Source organism: Portunus trituberculatus, chromosome 32 (assembly GCF_017591435.1).
Source record: "Portunus trituberculatus isolate SZX2019 chromosome 32, ASM1759143v1, whole genome shotgun sequence".
In the NCBI taxonomy this organism is placed as follows: domain Eukaryota; kingdom Metazoa; phylum Arthropoda; class Malacostraca; order Decapoda; family Portunidae; genus Portunus; species Portunus trituberculatus.
The window spans coordinates 14,984,514-15,002,003 of record NC_059286.1 but is presented as its reverse complement, the minus strand read 5'-3'; the positions used below and the strand labels follow the sequence as shown (position 1 = coordinate 15,002,003).

Genomic DNA, 17,490 nt, shown 5'->3' with positions numbered 1-17,490 from the left:
GCTGAAAACTTGAAAAAACAGATCATTGTCACAACACCTCCTCCTCCTCCTCCTCCTCCTCCTCCTCCTCCTCCTCCTCCTCCTCCTCCTCCTCCTCCTCCTCCTCCTCCTCCTCCTCCTCCTCCTCCTCCTCCTCCTCCTCCTCCTCCTCCTCCTCCTCCTCCTCCTCTTCTCTCTGCTCTTCAATATTATTTTCGTATTCCTCTGTCATTTTTTTTCTTATTTTTCTTTCTTTTTCTTTTTTTGCTTTTTATTCTTGTTTTATGTTAGTTCCGTTTCTGTGTTTCGTCCGTTTCATTTCTCTCTCTCTCTCTCTCTCTCTCTCTCTCTCTCTCTCTCTCTCTCTCTCTCTCTCTCTCTCTCTCTCTCTCTCTCTCTCTCTTTTTTTATTTTTTTTTTTAATGTTAATTCTCGTTATTTTTGTTATTTCCATGTCTTATCTATTCTATCTCTCAGTAGTCATTAGTATTTCTTCCTTTGATATTCCTTTGTCTTCCTCCTCCTCCTCCTCCTCCTCCTCCTCCTCCTCCTCCTCCTCCTCCTCCTCCTCCTCCTTCTTATGATTCTAAATTAGGATTTCCAGGAGAGTAATTACGCAGGTGACTTATTGCCTCACCTTTGTTTACCTGGCGTACCTCTTGCTTATTATTATTATTATTATTATTATTATTATTATTATTATTATTATTATGAGTACGCGGTAGAAATGTATCGTACTGTTTGTTTTCTTTATTTGTTGTAGCTTGAGTATATTTTTTTCTTTTTTTTTATTTGAGTTGTATTTATTATTCCTATTATTATTTTTCCTTAAATTATTTTGGCTATTTTTGTTATTGTTTGTACTCGTGTTTAGTAAGGTAATTATTGTTGCTATTATTTAATATTTGCTGATATCTATAACCTCTACTAATGCTGCTACTGTACCTACTACTACTACTACTACTACTACTACTACTACTACTACTACTACTACTACTACTACTACTACTACTACTACTACCACCACCACCACCACCACCACCACCACCACCACCACCACCACCACCACCACCACCACCACCACCACCTCACCACACCATTAATGCAGCTACAACAACAACAGCAGCAATAACGACAACAACGACAACAATAACACCACCACCAACAACAACAACTCCTTTACCAACACCACCACCTCTACCACCACAACAACCACTATTACTACTACTACTACTACTACTACTACTATAACTAACACTACTACTATTGCTTGACTGAGCTTCTGAATGTTGAAATGAGTGAGATGAACGACAGTAGAGCGTAGAATTAATGTGTGTGTATTATCTTGAATATTATACTGTGCCAATCTTGTGCATGCGTGTCATTATAGTGCTATACTGAAGTGAATTGTTTTGCACAGAAGTGAACCAATTGCTTATTTGCTTATTTTGTTGTAATCCTTTTAATTCTCCTTGCAGAGTCAGCGACCTCCTCTATAGTTAAGTATAATATTCTAAGTTAGTTGTGCAAGTTTATTTTCTCTCTCTCTCTCTCTCTCTCTCTCTCTCTCTCTCTCTCTCTCTCTCTCTCTCTCTCTCTCTCTCTCTCTCTCTCTATCTATCTATCTATCTATCTATCTATCTATCTATCTATCTCTATCTATCTATCTATCTTTCTATTTCCTTTCTATTTCGTCATATTTTTTTCCATTCTTCCATATCTCCATTTGTATTTTTTTCCTTTTTTTGTGCAAGATTTTTTTTTCTGTACATCATTTCCTCCTTTCTTCCTCTTTTCTTCTTATTTCTCTTCCCTTCCTTTTGTATTTCACTGGTTTTACGATGTGGATTTAATATTGTGTAATTCTCTCTCTCTCTCTCTCTCTCTCTCTCTCTCTCTCTCTCTCTCTCTCTCTCTCTCTCGCTCTCGCTCTCTCTCTAGTGCTTGCCATCATCTGTTCTTCCCTTTGTCTTCTCACTAATTTTGTTTGAGTTCTTCTCTTTTTCTTCTTTCCCTTCTCATCCTTCCCCTTCTCTCCTTCTCTTCTTCGCCCTTACCTGATTTTCCCCTTGTTTGCTTCCCACGTTATCTCTCTCTCTCTCTCTCTCTCTCTCTCTCTCTCTCTCTCTCTCTCTCTCTCTCTCTCTCTCTCTCTCTCAACTCTTTTTTTTGTTGTATTTGTGTTTTTTTTCGTCTTTTTTTTTTGGGTGAATGAAAAAATTTGGCATGATATTTTGCTTGTATGTTTGATATCTCGCATGTTTATTTGTGTTTCTATTAATTTTTTCCTTTTTTTTTTTTAGTTTCATATCGTGTTTATTTTTTTTTTATTGATTTCATTGTTTTTATTCATTCTTACTTTCTTTTATTTATTTATTTTTTTTGCTCTCATCTTTCCTTTTTTGTTCTTTTGTTGTTATTGTTCATGATATTTTTTTTTTACTTTCTATGTTTATCCATTTTCATATTCCTTTGTTTCGTTCTCGTGTGTGTGTGTGTGTGTGTGTGTGTGTGTGTGTGTGTGTGTGTGTGTGTGTGTGTGTGTGTGTGCGTGTGTGTGTGCGTGTGCATTTTATTTATTTTATGCATTCCTCCATATTTATTTTTATGCATTCCTCCATATTTCTCTCTATCTTTCATCTCTTTTCTCTCTCTCTCTCTCTCTCTCTCTCTCTCTCTCTCTCTCTCTCTCTCTCTCTCTCTCTCTCTCTCTCTCTCTCTCTCTCTCTCTCTCTCTCAAACATATTTTTATATTCATATACGTACGAGTACTGTATATTTATTTTACATTCTCTCTCTCTCTCTCTCTCTCTCTCTCTCTCTCTCTCTCTCTCTCTCTCTCTCTCTCTCTCTCTCTCTCTCTCTCTCTCTCTCTCTCTCTCTCTCTCTCTCTCTCTCTCTCTCTCTCTCTCTCTCTCTCTCTCTCTCTCTCCATTAGTCACCTCGTTAAGTCTGCCACAATTTGTTTGGGTCAAGTTTCCTGACACACACACACACACACACACACACACACACACACACACACACACACACACACACACACACACACACACACACACACACACACACACACACACACACACTCTCTCTCTCTCTCTCTCTCTCTCTTTCTCTTTGCCACGCTGCCTGTTTGGAATCAAGCTGAGTTTATCCTAAATGTTCTTTGTCTCCCTCACGTTCTCGCCCAAATTGGCCTGTGCTGGGGGCCTTTGACGGGACGAGGACGAGGACAAGGGCAGTAGAAATGGGAAGGACGCGGTTTGTATGAGGTCATGAGGTCGGTGGGGCTGAATAGAAGGATGATAGTGAATGATTGGTAGGAAATGAATGATGATGAAGGATTTGGTGGAAAATGTTGAAGGATCGTAAGTTAGGATATGAAGAGTTTTTTTTTTTTGGAGTATTTAGGTCATTGTAGAAGGATGAGAGTGAAGGATTGGAAGGAAATTAATGATAAGAATGAAGGATTTGGTGGAAGATGGTGAAGGATTGTATTAGTATATGAAGAGTTTGTCTGAGGTGATGAACTCTTTGGGGCAGGATAGAAGGATGAGGGTGAAGGATTGAAAGGAAGTGAATGAGAAGGACGAAGGATATGGAAGGAAAGATTGAAAAAAATTTGGTTAGTTTTATAGGATATGTCGAGGATGATTGAAAAGGAAAGAGCAGTTTATTTTACATCACCAGGTCTTATGCGCAGGATAGAAGGATGAGAACGAAGGATTGGAAGAAACACGAAAAACTGCAAAGTATAAGTTCCTTAGGGTTGTGAGTTAGTTTTAGAGTAACAGACTCGGGGGTAGGATGAAAGGATGAGGTTGAAGGATTGGAAGAAGAATAAAGAATTCTAAAGAATCTTTGTAGGATGGGAAGTGTTCAGTATGTTTCAAGTTAGTCAGAATGGAAGGATATGGTGAAGATATACATGAGGAGTGAAGGATTTTAGAGAGTATCCTTATATGTTTAGGATATAAGACGAGACGATACAGGGAAGCTAAAGAATAGGAAAACTGTAGGATAAGGATGAGATGACGTGAATAAAACCGAGTATTGAAACAAGGAGGAAAAAAATGAAAGAGGAAATGAATAATAAATCAACATGAAACTAAAACGAAGAAAGAAAAGAGGAAAATGGAAGACCAGTTTAGGAGACGAAGGAAAGAAGAAAGAAATAGCCAATATAGGACAGGAGGATAAGGAATGATAAAGGAGAATATTAAGGAAGGAAGGACAAGAGTATTCAAGAGTCTTACTTCAGCAGGTCTTCACGTCTTAAGGATTCAATATGACGAGGATGAAGATGAGAGGGAAGAGAAAGGTTGTTTATTAGATTAGTAGTGCGTAAGGTTTTGTGATCTTGTAGAGAGAGAGAGAGAGAGAGAGAGAGAGAGAGAGAGAGAGAGATTACAAAATATTAAAATCGTACCATAAAAGAAGTGATATATAAAGAAAGGAAGAGAAAGATGGAAAAAAAAAAGAAGATAGGAGAAATTGAGAGACAGAAAACAACTTGCACAAAAAAAAAAATTAATAAGGAAGAAGGAAAGACACAAATGAAGATATGGAAGAATGGAAAGGAATATAAGATCAAAATAGGACGAAAAATAGAAAGTAGATTGAGAGAGAGAGAGAGAGAGAGAGAGAGAGAGAGAGAGCACACCAGCATAACTTTTCCTGCCTGCACGTAATTCTCCGTCTCAGTTTAGCTATTTATAACTTGCAGCAAGTCAGGTGAGGAGAGAGCGAGAGATTCCAACTCCGCCACTTTGCTCGAGGAACCAAAAAAATAAAAAGCGAGAAAGTAAAAAAAAAAAAAAAAAAAAAGAAGGAAAAGTTGGATTATATTACGTAAGCTACACATTTATATGAAGGTACGCTAGTGTGTGTACCTGTGTCAACCTGTGTGTACCTGTGTGTACCTGTGTGTACCGTGGTGGATATGTGTTGCTCGATGACTGGCGAGAAATAAATGGAAATAACTCTTGGTGATAAGTGAACGAGTGAGGGAAATAGAAATCAAGAGTTCTGTGTTGTGTATATTCCTACACACTCTTTTGTTGTTGTCATTATTATTGTTATTGTTGTTGGTGGTGGCTGGACAACTGAAATACATAATTGTTGGCGATAAGTTCACTAGTATTTCTCTTATTACCAGACTTATTGGCGTTGAATAATGCAGGGTGAGAAATTTGATAGAAAAAATAGATAGATCAGGCGTAAACAAAATAAAGGAAAATTATTTAGAGAATAAAACAAAAAAAAAGTAAAATGAAGTAAAAATATAATAGGGAAAACGGAACTAAACGAGAGAGAGAGAGAGAGAGAGAGAGAGAGAGAGAGAGAGAGAGAGAGAGAGAGAGAGAAACGCAATAGTCACAAGATAAAAACTCGAAAGCAACTAACAAATGAAGGAAAAAGATAAAAAAATAAAAAAAGTGGAAAGTGAACACGCTAAAACAAAATCAAAGAAAAACACCAGACAAAGAGAGAGAGAGAGAGAGAGAGAGAGAGAGAGAGAGAGAGAGAGAGAAAGCAAAACACGCCCGAACTTACACTAAACAAACGAAGACAGAATAAACAAAAGACAAACACGGGAAGGGGAGGAGGAATGAAACAAATGTGGGGAAAAGGGTGAACCTGTTGGGGCGTGAGGGGAAAGGGCGGGGGGTGGGGGAGCTTGAGAGACTGGAAGGGGAGTAGGGGGTGATGTGGGGCGCAAATCTCCCCACTGTGTTGTCATATACGTGAACTCAGGCCAGAGCAGGCGACGGTTTTGAAATATTCAGGAGAGAGAGAGAGAGAGAGAGAGAGAGAGAGAGAGAGAGAGAGAGAGAGAGAGAGAGGACGGAAAACAATGATAATTTCTAGCTTAACTTTTCTTTTTCTTTTGATTATTTAGCTTATTATGTGTGAAGCGTTTTAATGACAAAAAAAAAGAAAGAGAAGGAGAGTTTGATGGAGATACAAGGACACACACACACACACACACACACACACACACACACACACACACACACACACACGAGAAACAAACATAACAAACTAAAAGAAACAGAAAATAAGATTCGATAAAGTTATGAATGGTCTCTGTTAGTGTGTGTGTGTGTGTGTGTGTGTGTGTGTGTGTGTTGTGTGATAGTTATGATTGGTTCTGCAGAGGTGAGAGTGGATAGCTGCTGGTTCTAATTGGCTCTCAGAAGGATTAGTGCAGGTTCTGATTGGGTGTCCGATAAATGGGAATAGATAGGCCAAAGTTTTGATTGGCTTTCTCAAGGATTAGCGAGGCACCGATTGGTTCCTGATGTGGATGTGGATATTTCTTTTTTTTTAGCTCTGGTTCTTAAAGTGGATATTCAGAGATTGGTTATTTTGGGAAGTGGGTTTTTGTGGGATGGTAATTAAAAGTGGATATTTGGGGAGTAGATATTAAAAGTGGATAATTTTGAATGGTTATGAAGTGGCTATTTGGTGATTAGGTATTAAAAGTGGATATTTTGGGAATGTGTATTAAAAGTGGATATTTCTCTATTTGAAGGCTTAAAGTGGATATTTAGGGATCGGTTACGCTTCGAAGTGTGTTTTTGTGGGTTCCTGATGTGGATGTGGATATTTCTTTTTTTGTCGCTGGTTCTTAAAGTGGATGTTTAGGGATTAGTTATTTTTGGAAGTGGATTTTTGTGGGATGGTAATTAAAAGTGGATATTTGGAGATCAGATATTAAAAGTGGATAATTTGAATGGGTATTAAGTGGATGTTTAGTCATTAAGTATTAAAAGTGGATATTTTGGGAATGTGTATTAAAAGTGGATATTTCTGTACTTAAAGTCTTAAAGTGGATATTTTGGGAATGTGTATTAAAAGTGGATATTTCTGTACTTAAAGTCTTAAAGTGGATATTTTAGGGATCGGGTATGTTTCGAAGAAGTGATTTGTTTTTCCTCTTTTTTTAATGCAACTGGTACACATGATTCGAGATTCTTGTTTGTTTTGTTAATTTAAAGAGTTCAAGTCAGTTTTAAGGTTCCAGAGTCTCAGTATATCATTATGTGGGTTTTAGAACTCAATTAAGTCTCCAGTTTTACGTTCAAGTTCAAACAAGTTCCTGTATTTCAATGTGAACTTTTATCCTATTCCACATTTATTATTTTCTTTACTTTTCGTTCTTGATTTTCCTAACTTTTCCAATCTCAATCATCTTCACCTTATCTTAATCTTCTTACAATCATCTACAACCTTCTAATCTTTACGAGCTGTTCCCTTCATCACCTCCACCCTTGGTCTGTCAGCGCCCTTGTCAGCACCTTGTCAGCGCTTTCCCGCAACACCTACTTACTTCTCTGACTAGCGTGACTTTCCTCAGCACGCTTCTAGTTGCGCCATGCATGTTTTCCTTATCAGCGCAATATCATCACCTGTGCCAGCCATTCCGTCACGCTGCCTGTAATCCAGCACTCCCCACACACGCTAGTAACTGTCTTGTAATCTTACGGTATATTGGTGCATTTCCGCAAAGCTACACGAGTTGGATCTTATTCCGAACACGTTGTCTGAGTTTGGCTTCTTAACACTTCTACCGGTGTTGTCTCAAACTGAAGTTGAAATCACGGTAGTAAAGTGTTTGGATATAAAGAGAAAAAAATAATATTGAGTCAGTATGATATTCGCTAAGTTATATAAATACTTTTTTTTTAAGTATTTTAAAAGTTGATGATAATAATGGTTAAGATTGACTAACAGTGAAAGTTTTAAATGAAGGTTAAATAATAGGAGAGATTGACACTGATTAGCACTGAAAGGGTGAACGCAAATGAGAAGTAATTTGTGTTGTAATGATAGTCTTAACTTAACTTTTTTTTACAACAAGTGTTTTCTTTGCAATGCAGGTAATTTGGGGTGACGTGGTCTTCTATTGTTTGTTTTCCTTATTCATTTCAGTCATATTTCTCCTTCTGGTAAATTCTGAAACTCCCTGCCTGCTTCTGCATTTCATCTTTCTATAACTTGAACTCACTTAAGAGGAAGTTTTCAAGACATTTATCCCTTTCATTGTGCTAACTCTCTCTGACCTGCACGGGGACCTACCACTAAGTCGGTCTTTCTTTTAACCCTTTATGCTGCCCTCGGCCAATCTTTTCCCTCTTACATAAAAGAACACGAATGGATAGCAAAGTGTGTTATTACGAGCGTTTAACCTCATTACTTAGAGATAGCAAGTGTTTTCTTTCACAGCAGGTGATATTCTGAAATCTACCACTATATTCCTGTTCTACGTGCAATTTCTTAGTCTGCGTTCTCATCTACATGACTGTCTGATAGCGTGTTATCATGAGAGGCTAACAGTGTTCTTTACGATAGCGAGCATTTTTTTTCGCACTGCAGGGATGTTCGGTGACACAGTGTTGTATTTTGTATCTCCTTTCATGTGTTTCAGTCGAATGGGTGGTAAAATGCGTTATTATGCCGGGGTAACGTGATTCTTTTGTGGTGTCAGGGTCATTCAGGGTTCTAGTGTTATGTTATTGTTCTTCCTATAAGTTGTTTGTATATTGTGTCCTTTATTCATGTTTCTCAGTCGAACAGGTAATAAAATGCGTTATTATGCGGGGTTACTTAATTTTTCACTCTGCAAAGGATATTCTGAGATCTAGTGTTATGTTATTGCTCTTCGTGTAAGTTGTTCATATTTCTTATCTCCTTTATTCATGTATTTCAGTGGAATGGGTGTTAAAATACGTTATTATGCCGCGGTAACTTATTTTTTTTCACAGTGCAAGGGATATTCTAGGTTCTGGCGTTGTGTTATTGTTCTTCGTGTAAGTTGTTATTTTCTATTCTCCAACACTACCTTTCCCTCTAATTTCCCTTCCCCTTTTTCACCATTCCCCTCTGATCACAAATACACATCTACATCCATCCCATCACCCCATCACCATCCAAACCTCCCCTTATCTAATTTCCCCTCCCTTTAAAAACCCCCATTCTTTCTCCCCTATCCCTTCCACTCCCCTTCATCCCTCACATCAGTCCAACACTCACTCGCACTTTCCCTCCCACAATCCAGTGTTGCATTAGTGTTGTGTGTCGCGTCACCACGTCTCACTGTTCCCGTTCACGCCGCTTTGCCTCGCCGCCTCATCCATCAGCGCCGCCGTCACCACCAGGGCGGCAGGTCGCGAGGGGCGTGGCTGCCATTAATTTCCAGAGTTATAGGCAGGGAGGGGAAGGGTTGAGGATAAAGGGTTAAGGGTAAAGAGGTGAAGGCAAGGGAACGGTAGCGGGTTACAAGGGGGATTTAAAGGAAGTTCAGATAGTTATGTTTTGAAGTTGTTTGTTTTGGGAGCTATTGTATGATGTGACTGGATTTTCCTGTTTTTTTCTTTTACTTTCTTTAGTTTGTCTTTTCATTCCGTTATTGTTGTTGTTGTTGTTGTTGTTGTTGTTGTTGTTGTTGTCATTCTCGTTCTTTCTTCTTTTTGGATAGGGATGTGACCTTTTTTGTCTTCCTTTTTTTACTTCTTTTTCTTCTTGTTTTATTTTCTAATGGGAGAGATGGGATGTTGTAGAAGGCTAGGAAGAGAGGTGATGGAAAAGGAGGAAAGGTTAAGTAGAAGGAAAGGGGAAGGAGATAAGAAAATGAGGGGATAGGGAGGAGGAAGAGGAAAATGTTAGAGGAAAAGCAGTTTTACACTTCTATTCTCTGATTTTCTGCACTATAAGTAGAAAAATTAGTACTAATCTAACCATGGAACTACTACTACTACTACTACTACTGCTACTACTACTACTACTACTACTACTACTACTGGTGCTACTTTTTTCTAATTCTTGTTCTTTTGTTATCATACTTGTTCTTCCTCTTTTACTTTCCTTCTTGCTTTTCATTGTTGCTGTTTTTCATATTCTTATTCTTCCTCTTCCTATTCACTTTGTTTTCCTCCTCCTCCTCCTCCTCCTCCTCCTCCTCCTCCTCCTCTTCTTCTTCTTCTTCCATCAACACCCACGAAAATTACTTTGCTTTCATTACCACCACCACAACCACCACCACCACCACCACCACCACCACGGAACACAGGTGAGGGGAGATGGAAGGGAGAGGGAGAGGGGAGAGTTAATGTGGGTATCGTTCACAAAAATAACTCTACGTGTGATTGCTTCCATAATTTTAACTCCAGAGAGAGAGAGAGAGAGAGAGAGAGAGAGAATGATGGAATAAAAATAGAAAAAATATGTAAAAGAAATAAAACGGAAAGAAAACAGGAGAAGGAAATTGAAGATAGAATAGAGGAAATAAATAGGAATAGGAAAAGAAAAGAAATTTAGATGAAACGGAAGAAAAAACAAGGCAAAAAGAGAGAGAGAGAGAGAGAGAGAGAGAGTATAACTTAACACACACACACACACACACACACACACACACACACACACACACACACACACACACACACACACACACACACACACACACACACACACACACACACACTAAGATTCACTTCCTTTACATTCCGACGCGAGAAACACATGAAGATGAACTGAGGGGAAGGAAAAGGTGGAAAGGAGCGGCGCCCCCATAAAAGATAGTGCAGGTCGATGAGGGGTCGGTGTTGGGGTATGAAGGGGGGTGCAGGATGGCCTTTAAATGTCAGTCAAGCTTAATTTTACCGTATGTGAGAATGTGCTGGGCTTGGGAGGAGAGAAATGTGACTATGCTATTTTTTTTTTCCATCTTTTCCTTTTCTTCTTATTTCTGTTTTGTCTTTCTAATGTGACTTGAGGAAAATCATGTAACAGTGATTTTTCTCTTTTTTTTCATATTTTTCTTTTAGTTTGTGTTTTCATGCTGTTATTATTACTATTATTATTATTATTATTATTATTATTATTATTATTATTATTATTTGTTTTTCTACTTCCTTCTTTCGGATAAGGTTGTTTGTGACTGGATTTCTTTTTTTTCTCTCACTTTTATATTTCTTTTTCTTATTCTTATTGTTTCTTATTCTATCCTTCATGTTGTTAGTTTTATCTATATTCGTTATTTTTTTATCGGGATCTTAAGCATATTTTTCTTATCTTTTTTTTCTTTTCTTACTTTTATTCCTCGTTTCCTTAAGTATGTGATGCGAATATATTTTTTTCTTTCCATCTTTCTTCCCCTTCGTCGTCTTCTTCTTCTTCTTCTTCTTCTTCTTCTTCTTCTTCTTCTGTGTAAAGGCAGTAAATTCAACCTTTAATTCCATTCGTGAAGTGATAAAAGTAACCGTGTTTATATTTTCCTTGTTTATTTTCTCTTGTGCCTCAGTAAACATTAGCTATTGTGAGTTTACATTGTCCCTTCCATGTGCCAGTTTCGCTACTTTGAGATTTAGACAATGGCTACCCTATTCATATACTTTGAAAACCTACTCTTATATTGTATCGTAAATATATCGCTCTGTTCCTAAGCATATAGAAAATTGACTGAGTATAACTAAACTGATTAATTATCAAACATCATAACATTTACCCCTCTCTTTTGGCTAACTCTCAGACCTGCACGGGGACTAGCAACTAAGCGGGCCTATTTGCTTACTCTCTGTTGTCACTGATCAGTGTTCCTCCCTTACATTAAAGGAAATAATAATAATAATCGCATATACACAATTTCATAACCTCCCTTGTATTCTTTATCTTAAAATGCAGCACAGGGGGAATGGGAATAACAGACCAGAAGGGGACGGCGGCAGGCTACAGTGCGGCACGTGAAGGGCGAAATAAGGTGGTAGGGTTGAGGAGTTGGTCTAGGGAAGGATTAAAGGGATCAGGGGAAGGTTGGGAGGAGAATTATTCGTGTGGTCTGCCTTCTTTGTTGGGTTACTTGTTTGCACGCCACGCCCGCCCAACCGCGAGTGTGAGGCGAGAACTTTCTGGTGCAGCAAGGAAGCAAGTCAGGAAGAACGGAGGAGATAAAGAAAGAGGACAGACAAAAAGGATAGAGACGGGACGAAAGGAGGAAGGTAAAGGAAGTAAAGAGATGGAGAAAAGTAGGAAAGTAGGAAAGAAGAGGAAGTTAATAGCAATACGAATATGAAATAAAAGACAAATTGTGGTGTTAGGAAAAAGAAGAGAAAGGAAAGTTATTAGAAATAGAGGTGAGAAAGAAGACGGTGATGGAAAAACAGAGGAAGAAATACAGATTGCTTTAAAGACAGATTAGAAAAAAAACAAAGGAAAGACATGACTGGAGGTGATAAAGAAAGTGAAAAAGTGGAATTACGAGAAAGTTAGGAATATTGTGATAGAATAAAGAATTAAAGAAAAGCTAAATAAAAAAGACAAGTAAAAATTAACGAAGATTAATCAAAAAAGAAAATAGGAAGAAAAAACTAAAGAAGAAGAAGAAAAGGATATTTTTAGAAAGAATTAAGTAACATAAGGAATGAAAGGAAAATGATAGAGTATAACTTAACAAAAATTAAGTGGGGATAAAAGAAAAAAATGATAGAAAACAAGATAAAATCCAAATTGTTGAGAAGAAACTGGTGAAAAGTAAAAGAAATAAAAAAATGGAATAGGAAAATAAAGAAAGCATTGGTTAAAAAGAAGATAATGACAGGAGAAGGAATGAGAGAGAGAGAGAGAGAGAGAGAGAGAGAGAGAGAGAGAGAGAGAGAGAGAGAGAGAGAGAGAATTATCGTGAACAGAATAATGGGAAAATGGAAGACAGAGAGAGAGAGAGAGAGAGAGAGAGAGAGAGAGAGAGAGAGAGAGAGAGAGAGAGAGAGAGAGTGAACAGAATAAGAGAGACAAAGACAAAGACAAAAAGAAGAGAAGAGACGGAGAGACAAAGACAAAGAGAAAACGGAGAGACAAAGAGAGCGAGTACTAAAGAAAACAACAGCTGCTTCTTCACTGATGCATCACTACCACCACCACCACCACCACCACCACCACCACCACCACCACCACCACCACCACCACCACCACCCCCCTCTCCCTCTCTCCACCCCTTTTGCATGAATCTCCCTTTCTAAACCAATCTTTCCAGCCTCGTCATCTCCCCGGAGACTAAAATGCCTTCAGTTGGCCCCGTTCCAGCTAAGGGAGTCTGGAATGGGTTAGGAGGCAAGGGTTTGGGGTATTGTGGGAGATTATGGGGGTTTTAGGAGGGGGAGTCGTGGGGAGAGGGAGAAGAGGAGAGTTGGTCGTCTTGTGTCCTTGGAATTGTGGGTCCTGGGTTCTCTTTCTCTCTCTTTTTCTGTCTTTTCTTCATTTTTCGTTTTTTTTCACTTCGTCTCTCTCTCTCTCTCTCTCTCTCTCTCTCTCTCTCTCTCTCTCTCTCTCTCTCTCTCTCTCTCTCTCTCAAGAAGGTAGTCGTTTAGATATCAAAGCAAGTGAAAGGAAGCAACACGATACGGACAGGAAGAAAGACAAGGAGGAGAAAGAGAAACAGAAGAACGAAGAAACGCCTCCTCCTCTTCCTCCTCCTCCTCTTCTTCTTCCTCCTCCTCCTCCTCCTCCTCCTCCTCCTCCTCCTCCTCCTCCTCCTCCTCCTCCTCCTCCTCCTCCTTGTCAGGCAAATAAACATAAAGGGAGGGAAGAGCTGATACAGACAAGGAGAGGAATGACACGCATGACACAAAGCAGATACCAGAACGACACAGAATTGAAATGAACACGACGAGACATGTTGAAGATTCTGCACACACCCACACACCCACCCACACACACACACACACACACACACACACACACACACACACACACACACACACACACACTGCGTAGTGTAGTGGTTAGCTTGCTCAACTCACAATCGAGAGGGCCGGGTTCGAATCCCGGTAAGCGGCGAGGCAAATGGGCAAGCCTCTTAATGTGTGGCCCCTGTTCACCTAGCAGTAAATAGATACGGGATGTAACTCGAGGGGTTGTGGCCTCGCTTTCCCGATGTGTGGAGTGTGTTGTGGTCTCAGTCCTACCCGAAGATCGGTCTATGAGCTCTGAGCTCGCTCCGTAATGGGGAAGACTGGCTAGGTGACCAGCAGACTACTGAGGTGAATCACACACACACACACACACACACACACACACACACACACACACACACACACACACACACACACACACACAACACAGAATCAGTATTTTTCAGAGTTCAGTACAAATGAAATAGGAAGACAGTTTTTTCTTTGATTTTTTTTTTTTTTCACGTTTGGGGAAAAAAATCTGTGCATATATTTGTATACAAATTTGAATTTCAACATATCTTTTGTTGCCGCCACTGCCGCCGCTACTGCCGCCGCCGCCGCCCCGCCGCCGCCACTTGCACCACCACCCACGTACTTAAACAACCTTCAATACTAATATAATCAATGACAACCTTACATATTCTCTCTCTCTCTCTCTCTCTCTCTCTCTCTCTCTCTCTCTCTCTCTCTCTCTCTCTCTCTCTCTCTCTTCTCTCATCGTAATCATGCAACCACCACCACCACCACCACCACCACCACCACCACCACCACTACCACTGCCACTACTTCTACTACTACTGCTACTACTACTACTACTACTACTACTACTACTACTACTATTATTATTACTTCTACTACTACTACTACTACTACTACTACTACTACTACTACTACCACCATCACCACCACCACCACCACCACCACCACCACCCCCACCACCACCACCACCACCACCACCACCAGACTTGCTGAAAAATAAAGGAAGCTCGTGAGAGGTTGATGAAGTTTTAAAAATCCGTTGATTGATTCTGATTGGACAGGTGTGAAGGTCAGTCATTCTTACCTGCTGTTTCTCTCACCTGCACTCACATTTTTCTCCTCTTTCTTTTTTTTTATCATCCTATCTTCTCGTTTTCTTTTTCTTCCATTTCCATTCGCTGTTATTGCCTGTGTACTGTATACGTATGTCAACTTTCTTCAGCTCTATTTCATTTATCTATTATTTTTTCTTACGTAACATATTGACTTGAATCGAAAAAGTTTGAAAAGTTTGGGGTATTGGCAGGAATGTGTTGTAGAGTTTTAATACGTACTAACACACACACACACACACTCTCTCTCTCTCTCTCTCTCTCTCTCTCTCTCTCTCTCTCTCTCTCTCTCTCTCTCTCTCTCTCTCTTTTCTTCCCTGACATTGACTTTTGCTATCCTCTCCTTGCATGTTCAATAACCAGGCTTACCTCAGAGGAATGCGACCGTAAGCTGGAGCCCTCTTCACATTCCACCCTCTGCTGCTGTGTTGACATTCCACCACCACCACCACCACCACCATGATAACACCCGTATTCAGAAACTCCTTCTTCTCTCACTACGACAATTTTGCAAGGCCACACTTACAACTAGCTGGGTTCTCAAGACAGTTTCTCCTTTTAATAAACTAGAAATCTTGCCAATCCATCACCAGAACCATAAAAATACTCTTAAAAACACGAGTATCTTCAACTGGAGCCTTTGGAAAGCAGAGATGGTGAGGGAGCAAAATGTTTCAGAGTAATGGGCGGAAGTACCATCACCATCACCATTCTAGTACTGTTTCACCATTCTGGGCTCCTCCTACATTTGTATAGCATCACCATTACTACCATTACGTCAGATTTGCATTCAGTCACCATTCCACATTCCTCACTACCACAGAATGCCATAACATCACGACAGTTAGTACCACACCACAGCATAACATCGTCGCAATCGTTACCACACACACCGTCACTCCACCGTCACTCCACACGCACTCCACCCTCCCCTCGCACTCTCGTCCCTCATCCCACTGAAGAAGGAGAAGAAAGAGAAAGAAAAAGAAGGGGAAAAAAGACCCAAAGACAGCAATTAAGTTAGCACGTACTTTAATTTCCTCTAATGACTTTTCTTCTTCCGTCCCGCCAATCAGGGAGACACTTTTGAGACACTCGTGAGACATTTGTGAGACACTTTCAATCTCTCTGTCTCATTGAGGACTCGTTTACTCGTCCACTCGTTCCCACCCACTCTTTTAAACACTCACCGTCGCCCTAAATACTCGTGACGCAATGCTAATGACGTCTTTCCATTGGTCCGTGTTCCTTGTGACGTCACATAGTTAACAGTGACGTAAGATAAAAGCTCCCTCGTGATTGGTTGTCTTGTTCCTCTTGACAGTAATGAGAAACCCTTTGCTTCCTCAACACGACTGTTTTCCAAGGTCACAGAGAGCATTATCCGGGTTTTCACTAGTGCTTCCTATTGATAATGTAGAAAATCGTGGTAATCTGCCTAGAACCATAAAAACACTCTTAAAAGTTCATGTAACTTCAACTAAAGTGTCTTGAAATTAATAATGTGTCAGAATTCTATGTGTCTAAATTTCTACCTACTTTCGTGCTCATATTTTTTCCTTATTTATTCCTTTTTACTTTCTAGCATTTATCTTCAAACCTTCCTTCTTTATTCCTGTCTCGTGATCCTTCTTCTCACTTGTTCTGTTTCTTTTGGGTGTGTCTTGACTTACGACAGTTGTTAGACGCTGCGGTGTAGGAATGGAAGTGTGAGATTGGCTGGTGTTAGTGAGTGGATGTTTGTGATTGGCTGGGTGTTAGTGAGTGCTTGTTTGTGATTGGCTGATGTTGGAGTGGGTGTTTGTGATTGGCTGGGTGTTAGTGAGTGCATGTTTGTGATTGGCTGATGTTGGAGTGGGTGTTTGTGATTGGCTGGTGTTAGTAAGGGTATGTTTGTGATTGGCGGGTATTGTGGGAATGGAAGCTTCTGACTGCATATGTGTTGCAGTTAGCCACACCTTCATCCACCACACACCACACACCACACCACAGAGACTAAATAACACAGAGGTAGAGTGAAGATACAAGCCACAACAAAGACGCTTAATCTAATCACCACCACCATCACCATCACCACCACCACCACCACCACCACAACAACAACAACAACAATAGTAACAAACGTGTTAAAGGTAGATATCAGTGGATAGAGAGAGAGAGAGAGAGAGAGAGAGAGAGAGAGAGAGAGAGAGAGAGAGAGAGAGAGAGAGGAGTTCTGGTACAAATCCACGACAGAAAACACACTCAGCCAGATTGTTGGTCTTATTCTGCCGATAAATTCACCGCGGCCGCCTGTTCGGTGCGAGAGAGGCTGGCGGCATTGGAAGGCTGGATTTGCCCCGTCAGCTCTCCAGACTATTCTGAAACACTTCTCCGCCGCACCTCCACTGCATTCTAAAGGTTCTGGTTAAAGTTACACGGGTTTTAAGGGTGTTTTATGGTTCTAGTGACAGATTATCAGGGTTTTGTGATTATCAATAAGGGAAATACTCTTGAGAACACGTTAATAATCTCTGTGGCAATTTTTATAGTTTTAGTGACAGATTAACAAGATTCTTACATTATTAGCCCGAGAAATATACTTTTATTATTCTAGTGACGGATTATCAGGATTTCTTGATTACTGAAAGGGAAACCACTATTGAGAACACGGTAATCACCCCTGTGGCTGTGTTTTTAGTGACAAGGTTTTA

General features: G+C 39.9%; 1 protein-coding gene across 1 annotated transcript in view; it reads left to right on the top strand.

The window, feature by feature from the left end:
- LOC123511876 (teneurin-m-like) overlaps nt 1-17,490 on the top strand; it is a 475,744-nt gene that overhangs the window by 344,090 nt on the left and 114,164 nt on the right. The window contains 1 exon segment of the mRNA XM_045267930.1: nt 1,458-1,478. Coding sequence (XP_045123865.1) covers nt 1,458-1,478 — 21 coding nt within the window.